General features: G+C 32.4%; 1 protein-coding gene across 3 annotated transcripts; it reads right to left on the bottom strand.

Annotated features, from left to right (window-relative positions):
* Nucleotides 1–1818: 1818 nt before the first annotated feature.
* On the bottom strand, nucleotides 1819–8538 carry LOC101509161 (uncharacterized). Of its 3 annotated transcripts, XM_012713938.3 has the most exons (13): nucleotides 8342–8537; nucleotides 8183–8257; nucleotides 7946–8113; nucleotides 7768–7842; nucleotides 6963–7015; nucleotides 6343–6493; nucleotides 4987–5097; nucleotides 4447–4573; nucleotides 4205–4302; nucleotides 3945–3980; nucleotides 3193–3331; nucleotides 2171–2223; nucleotides 1819–2059 (listed from the first exon to the last, which is right to left on the bottom strand). In XM_012713938.3, exons 1-13 carry the CDS (start codon nucleotides 8441–8443, stop codon nucleotides 1976–1978), a joined length of 1272 nt encoding a protein of 423 aa, XP_012569392.1. In that variant the 5' UTR covers nucleotides 8444–8537; the 3' UTR covers nucleotides 1819–1975. The 3 variants fall into 3 exon arrangements, with proteins under 3 accessions (XP_012569392.1, XP_012569393.1, XP_004493847.1); XM_012713939.3 differs by lacking the exon at nucleotides 2171–2223 and having other exon boundaries at nucleotides 8342–8538; XM_004493790.3 differs by lacking the exon at nucleotides 3945–3980 and having other exon boundaries at nucleotides 8342–8533.
* Between the last annotated feature and the right edge of the window lie 39 nt (nucleotides 8539–8577).

The following is an 8577-nucleotide window of genomic DNA, read 5'->3' as shown; positions in this document are numbered from 1 at the left end:
AATGAATCTATGAGATTAATAATATAGAACTCTAATATGTCTATGATAAAACTTATAAATATAATATAATTGAATTATAAGTTGATGTTGATGATGTCAACATTTGAATTTACACTTAATTAAAATTTATCTTATAATCTAAATAAAAAACCACTACAATAAAATGGAAAAATATAATGTAGTATTAAGACAACAGAAACGTAAAAAATACAAAAAAATAAACTACATAGACGTACAAATCATTTTATTTAGGCAAAACAAAAACTATTTAGACTGTGATTTAAGAATAAAAATTAACCTTAAATTAACCTCTCTTAAAAATAAAATAAAATAAAATAAAATAAACCAAGATCCAAAAATGGAAAATCTAATCCTATAAAATTAAATTGATCAAGTCAATAAATACCGCATAACCACAGTAGTTTGCTAAGAAAATTCATATCAGCCAGCTCGGTTCATAATCATAAGGGTCGAATGGGTCGAGTTGGCACATACACCAACAATACTTTCAAAATTTTATTTTGTATTTTCATATTTATATTTTCATTCTCATATTTTAATAAAAATCTAATTTTATAATTAAAGAAACTTTGATTTTTATATATTGAAGTACACGTTTATATTTTAAAAAATATATATTAAATTCTTTAATATACAATTATGTTTAGAAAACTTAAAAAAATTGAAGTTTATCGGAATACAAAATTTAAGTTTTTTGAAAAATTTGTATTTTAAAAAATACAATTGTGTATCATAAATGATTTTTCATGTGCATAAACTTCAAAAAAATTTAAACGCGTTTCTATTCCAAAAAATATTTTTTAATTTATCTAGAAATCAAGTTGATTTTAGTGGAGGCAAATGTATATAGTATATATTGAATTGGGGACAATATCCTTCATGTAAGTTTAGTTTTTATAAAAGAAATTCGTAACTTTAGTGTTTTATTTATTTTATGTTTATGTAATTATTTTTTAGGAGTTCGTGTTTTTATGTTGTTTAGTTTGAAGGATTTACAGTTCAATCTGTCTCGTTTTGATTGATATCGACACAAATTCATTAAAAATAAATTGAAATAAATTAATTTAAATAGATGAATTGAAACTCTTACATCATTTTTCGATAAATCCATATATTCAACCGTCAATATTTTTTTTTCTGGTCATAAACATAAATTAATTCAAAATAATAAACTAACAACAACATATAGCCAACAAACTAATAATTAAAAATAATATCATAGAAAATAAATTAGTACTCCAACAAAAAAACCTCAAAATAGTGTAGGTTGAACTAAATCTAACATAATTTCAAAATAGTTTAGGTTTCTGAAACAAATAATAATAATAATAATAATAATAATAATAATAATAATAATAATAATAATAATAAACTCAAAAAGTAACTAACAAAAAGAAAAGTTAAAATATAATTGTAGACTATTAGATAAAAAATGTTATCAAAAGTAAATTAAGTAACTGAATTCAAAAGGTTAATGAGATTCAGTTAATAACAAATTATTTAAAAAAGTCTGAGTTCGAATCATAGTTAGAATAATCGATTGAATTTTGAATTACCATGACCCATTTCCCTAAAAACAAAACATAACAAATTCAAAAATATAATTGTAGACTTGTGGCAATAAAATGGAGAAAAAATGAGCAGCAAAAGTAATAAATTCAGTGCAATTTTTCCAAACTCATTATCCTCTTGAACTCAATTTTTTATTTTTTATTTTTAATTTCTCGCCTTACATGAGTACAAAGGCCCTGTGAACTCAAATAATGAAAGGTTGCAGGAAAAACTTCATCACCGTAATAATAATTCCAACAACGAGAAGTAATAACCTTTTTTAATGTACTCACAATTCTGTACAAACTATTGGACATTTTACAAGACATGAATAAAGCCACAAAGTAAACATGACCACTACAACAGCGTTGAACTTCCTTGATGGGAATACCAGTTGTCTCTCTTAGCATAAAAAGGATGCCAAGCGTGGATCTGTTCGATGCGGAAGACCAGTTCGAGCTCCCAAAGCTCTACACTTGGCAGCTGCCTGCAGTCACCACATTGAAATAAGTAACAAAAACCTCCAACATTCTATTTTCTTACTTCAATTTGAATTGCCACTCCATAATAGTAATAGCATTTGTCTTGTGCAACTTACCACTTGAGCAGCAAATGGCAACATTATCTCTGGTACCATGTTTGCGCATATGGCTATAAACAAAATTAGTCAATGCAAAATCAATTAATCTGAAACTATTAATGTCCATTGGACCCAAAAGAAACTTCCAACAAATGTAAACATGCAGAGATGGCAAGTGTGTCATATATGTAACTTCACAACTATCTCTTAGAGGACTAAATTTGAGCTCTTGGTTCTGCATACCACCAGTCCAAGCTTACTCTTTGACTAGATACTATTAGGAGAGATCTTCTTGCAACCATGCACAACACCCAAACAAATGCCATATATGCCTCTAACCATTGAGAATGAGATATAGTTTTACTTTCTACTTCTATTATATTCCAACAACTGTCTCGTAAGTACAAATCAGTTAGTAGTTGCAAGTACATTGATATGCAAGGGTTCAGGTTCGAACCCAAGATTCCTCATTTAAGGTGTGTGAGTTTAGCCACTGCACTACTTGACCCCAAAAATATCCCAACAGCTTGCTAACCACATGCCCCTAAAAAAGAAAGTAAGCCCACGAGCGAACTAATTCCTAATGGGACTTAAGTAAGAAAATAATGTCATATGTATATATACAGCAGCCAAAGTTCTTGAACAAATGAGGTTGCATGTCTACCTGATTAAGATTTCAAAGAGAAAAATGTTGGGAGGAGAGTCAGTTTGAAACCCCAGAACCTTGCACATATGCTTAGACCTAGATAAACCATCGCAAATGGAACCCTAGAAAGCGTTTTCCAATGAAAGATTAAATCTACATTTCTTTTTTGGGTTTAAGCAAGGGCCGCATCACTAGGATGTCACTATGAGGAGCCCATCCATATGGAGGAAGAAAGGGGTGAAGTATATGGGCCGCATCATGGGGATGTTTTGTTCCTTTTTGTGACTCCATTGTAAATGGTGACATGAGTAAACAAACTAAACATAAATACCCAGTTGAAGTTTCTGGGCAACAAGCTTAGAAGAAAAAACATTGGGTCAGTGACTACACCTACCATACAGAATTGCTCCAATAAATGCATCCCCTGCACCAGTTGTATCGATAAGCTCAGAATCCGGTATCTTCTCTGCTGTTCCAATAAAGAATCTCCCACAAACTGTCCCTATTCTATTTGCTCTGAATTTTGTCACCACCTGAGAAAATCAATGGTTGGAGATAAGGAGAAGAAAATATCTTTTTAAGCATTCATCACTATCTATTTGACATAGAATTGGATTAATAGAGGTCTATCTACGATGCATATAAATTCCAGTAGTGAAACTGAATCTTCTGTCCCCCAATTTAATTTTAATATGTCAAATTCGAGTTGCAATAATGTGCTGAATATCTTGATTGCATTTTCAGTTTCCATATTTCAAAATTATGGAACTTATCATACACATTTAACTTATACAATCTTTATGAAGTTAAATACAAAATTGCATCCTAACAAATGTGGTATAGATTTGGATTCTTGATATTAAGATCATAAAAAGAACATGTTTCACTCTATTGCTTTAACTTATACATTGATATAACTCTTGGTGTGAAGTGACATAGACACATACAGCTGACTCCAAGATAAACTTGGCTGTCGTTCAGTTGATGTTATATAAAAAATGTCAATATATAGCAAACCAACACTGGACAATAATTCTTTTCACGCATCAATGTAGTGATATTCCTTCCAATTTATCTCATGCCTATGAACAGAAAGATCTAACTTGTATGACACACACATACTAATATTTAATTGTGCAGTTTTACCTCCATGCTTGCTTTTGCAAGGCCTGTAATTCCATGCTGAACAGCAAACTCATGACAGTTATGAGATTTTACAAGATTCTTTTGAATTAGCTACATGATTCTCCTTTCTCTTTGCAAATTATGAAATAATAATCTTCGTCTTAAATTTTTCTTCTTTCGTTCAAAGAAAAAATATATCTTTAACTCAAAGCTGAAATTTTATAATATATCTCCACATTAAAATAAAAGTTATACAAGTTATATGTTCAACAATATTTTACCGATGGTATGCAGGTTGGAATAGTCAAGCTATCATCTTTCTCTTTGTACAAGAATTCTAAGAAACTCTCTACATCCGTTTCTTCTATGTCACCATCCACTGCCCAAAAGAGCATTAAACTTGTAAGTTATTTTTGCTCAAAGAAAAGAATGCAGTTCAAAGCAATAGTACTTTCGAAGATTATGACCTCCTTCAAGAAGAAAGATTAAAAAAGTGAATTGAAAAATTCATTTGTGTGTTCACCATTTGTACTTCTTTCCAACATTAGACAACCATCTTCACCCAGAGTCACAATCACAAACTTGACATTTGGCAATCTTAAAAGCATGGAAACCAATGCACTCGGGATAGATGGTGCCTGTGTCCAAGCCTAACACAATACAAACCAAATCCAAAATGAGTACCAAGAAAGATGAATCATAAATAGAATCATATGGACACATAATATATGCAATTAGACATGCACTCCACCTAAAAGGAAATTCGAGCAAAAACAACAACAATCAAGTCTTATCCCACTAAAAGGCAATTCAAGCAAATCATGACATAATACAAGAGTTAAAAAGTAAATGTATACTGAAATGCCAAAATTGAGGAAACTTCTTTTTGTTTTGGGGGTGCTGAAATTCTAAAAACATCATGAAGTGTTGAAATCTGAAATGTCTCCTTTTTGGAAGCTGAGAATATAAACATTTTCTAATAAGTCTTACTATCAACATACTAATGAATTCAAATTTATGTAGTCCAAATCTCGCAAAAATGCATGAAAGCCCCTCTTATTACCTGTGGAAACCTTGCTGAACATACAACAAAATCAGCAAGCTTCAAGAGCTCATCCAACCCTTCCCTTGGTGATTCTGCCTCAACTAAAATAGGAATATTATTGCGAGCTGCCTGTACTTCAAAACTCAATGATTAACCAAGGGTGTCAAATTCAAAAGGCTAGACCAGAACAATGCCTGTACTTCAAAATGCAATTATTAACCAAGGTTGTCAAATGCAAAAGACTAGACAAGAACAAACAAGTATTGATGGACAAATTCACAAAACAGTAGGTTCACAGCCCAATATACAAAAAGAGCATTACAATTCAAAATCAACGAACAAATTAAAAAATTCACAAGGCTCAAAATTACTAGAGATAAACTGTTAAATGTTATTTTTTGTTACATAATAACTATTAATGTTATTATTATAAGAGGTTTTGGGTACTGGGCCAACGTTGCCTTTAGGAAAGACCTACATAGGAACAATAAACTTTTATAAATATTTTGTAATTAATAATTTTTAACTTTTGCTAAAAAAATTATGGACAACATACTACTTACTATTATACGAATCAACACGTACTGATTCTCTATACCCCCTAACGTACCAAATTCTTCACATGTAGCGTATTGCGAACCCGTACCGAATCGAATAGCGAATTATGTGACTTTGCTGGAGAGTGAGAGAGGGTGGGACTGGGTTCTCCTCATTGGAGCTGGACTCAACTCTGTAGACCTAGGTTTCAGCCCATCAGAGTTAGGTTCATTCACCTCATTGGTCTTTGGGATTCAGTGCAAACGCGCAACGATGGATTTGTTGATGTTTCCTGGTTTATGACTTCACTAATTCTTGAAACCAAGGGATTGAAACTCAATGTAGCCTCGCTCACCTCCTTTGTAGATTGGTTCACATCTTGCAGCTATTATTATGTTGTAGATTCGTTCAATTGTCCTCACAATTCTATGAAAGTTTATACGAGTTTGTGAGTCTACACGAGTTTACACAAACAATATTGTCACTTTGTAAGCAAGTTAACTCAATTTGATACCTAGAATCATAAACTCGTAAGATTCTATGAGTTAACTTGAGAGTTTGGAAAACATGCTCAGGCAGACTAAGTGCATTAAGTATTATTTCTAACTTAATTTTATAATTCGCATTCACCATGCTGGAAAACAAAAAGAAACACCATCAGCAAGACAAATCAAGCCCCAACAAGTAAGCTTTGAGCTTGATTCCTTGTCTTCTTGAATAATTTGAAATGACAACTGACAACTAAAAGTAACTCATAGTTTACCAGTATGCATGCCTCCTTAAAAAGTCATATAGCGATAGTGGAAAAGGCGCATGCACAAGTGAGATGACGATTACCTCTTGTCCAACAAATAGAGCAGTTTCGGTAGACATTCCATCAAAATATATTAATCTTGCTTCATCAAATGCAGATAATAGCATTGACTGGGACAAATCATCTGGCACCAAGGGAGGATCTCCAGGGGTGTAAATACTTGTGCGAGTTTTCCTGAGAGTATTACTTATATAATTAGTTGACTCAATTAAACTATAGAATGCCTAAATTATGTTTAATCATATATTTCTATTTTAATCATGTCTAATTTTACAAACAAAAAAAGACAAATTGATGTAGAAGTATTGTCAATACAAAAATACTTCCAAAGTTTACGGCTGTGCCACTATTAGATAATAAGGGTGATGATAAGATGAAATAATTGATATACATTACACATGGGAATTGGAAGTGCTGAAGCTTCTCAATTAGCAGTTGCATGAGTTATTTATAGCAATAAAAGACTTTTTGTTCATGAGTGCATTTTCAGAAAAAAATTCTTAAGGTCATCATCATACCATTGTAAACCTTGAATCAGCAAGCTTCTTGATATTGTTAAAGAACGTCATATTAATCAGTGGGAAGTAAAGGGTTAAAGTAAAACATAAAGGGTTAAAGTAAAACATACAAGCAACCGCCTTACGTTTGGCTGTCTACTAGTACATATGAAAATGTCGAACTACCACCCTTGGATACCTGAAAAATGAAAATAAAAAACTTTCAACTCAAAAACTGATGGCTAATTAGGAAAGAAGTGCAAACAATGAAGCATAACACTTATTTATCAATACAAAATTAGAAAGAAAAAAAAAGGGGGGGCGGGAAGATAGAAAGAAGTAAAAAATAAACTAAGGAAATCACCACCTTCCCAATTTACTTCAATCTTAAAGGCTCATAGTAAGTACATACTCAAGGAAGAAAAGTTCTTTCACTGTGCCATTAATACCAAAAAGTGTATTTGGTTTGCACAGCACAGCCATTTGACAGGGATGAAATTTCAGTTCAAGGTATTTAGACTATGATACAAACACGAAATAAATCTTACAAGTGCATGTAGACAGAGCAGCCCTAGCCTATCTAATAAATAAATCAAACATTGAAACACACATAATGTTGACATAAATACAAGTAATAAAGGAAAGATAATTTCAATCTTTATCGAATGACACACATATCTGTTTTATACGGACTGATCATCATTTTTTCTCGTTTGAAAACATTTGTTCAAAATCATGAAAAAACGTAAATCAGTAATTGCATGGAGACACTGCATCCTGAAAAACACATTTGAACCTTGTACAAATAAACAGAACCAACAGTTTTGCATCATAAGCATCCAGATTTCTAAAAACGTGATTAATGCTTCCATTTCCAGAAGAAAAGCATCATCCTTTCCAATTTCAATAGCAATAAACAATTAAATCTAAACACAAGCTTAATAATCTTACAACGATAAAGGAACTATCGACACCGTCAGCTTCTAGTTCCTTTAATATGCTCCTTCCTTGAGCATCATCTGCAACCTAATTGAAAACACTTATAAACAAACAGCTCAATCAAGTTTTTACAATACTTACCAGATTCAGCAGATCAGAAAATCGAAAATTAAAGATAAAGTTGAAAAACCTTGGAGATGAGTTTGGGTTTCAAGCCGAGTCGAGCCGCACAAGTTAAAGCGTTACCGGCATTTCCACCTCCCTGAACTTTGAAGGAGGTGGTTCGTACCTTATCATCCGGTTTCGGATATCTATCTACAGTCGCCAAGAAATCAACCGTCGTCATTCCGCATCCAACCTGTACACACAAAAACCTAAACATCTATCCACGCACAGAGAGAGAGAGAGAGAGAGAGAGGAAACGAACGATGATGCGGTTATCAGGAAGAGGAGGAACGGTGGAGGAGGAGATCTTGATACTTGTGCAACGGAATGTGATTGACTGAAAGAGTAAAAAAGAAAAAAAAAATGAGAATTAAAGTGAATGGAAGAAAAATAGGAGTGATAGAAGAAAAGTGTATACTACGTTAGAATAGATGCGGCGTCGAAATTGAGTGATATGATGAGGAAAAGAGGATGAATATGCGTCGAAGGAGGTGCCATTGAATGACTTCGAAATGCATGCCATCGGAGAAACAATGGCTGGTAGTGGCGGTTCCGTTCAAGCTTCTGAAACTCACAATTGAAGAAGATGGTGATCTTCGAAACTTCTCAAAAGTTAATACATTAATAACGTATTATATACATTTTAGATTGAAAAGT

This window comes from Cicer arietinum, chromosome 3 (genome assembly GCF_000331145.2).
Source record: "Cicer arietinum cultivar CDC Frontier isolate Library 1 chromosome 3, Cicar.CDCFrontier_v2.0, whole genome shotgun sequence".
Taxonomy (NCBI): domain Eukaryota; kingdom Viridiplantae; phylum Streptophyta; class Magnoliopsida; order Fabales; family Fabaceae; genus Cicer; species Cicer arietinum.
The sequence above is the reverse complement of the archived record's forward strand: the minus strand, read 5'-3'. Positions and strand labels throughout refer to the sequence as shown.

Bases quoted from the DNA above. Each gene is read 5' to 3' on its own strand.
- LOC101509161 (XM_012713938.3), bottom strand. From the start codon at position 8,443: ATGGCATGCATTTCGAAGTCATTCAATGGCACCTCCTTCGACGCATAT. The intron at 8,114-8,182 runs GTTCGTTTCCTC...TTGTGTGTACAG, and splicing joins TTCCTGATAACCGCATCATC to GTTGGATGCGGAATGACGAC. The intron at 3,981-4,204 runs GTAAAATATTGT...TTTGCTGTTCAG, and splicing joins TTCCAACCTGCATACCATCG to CATGGAATTACAGGCCTTGC.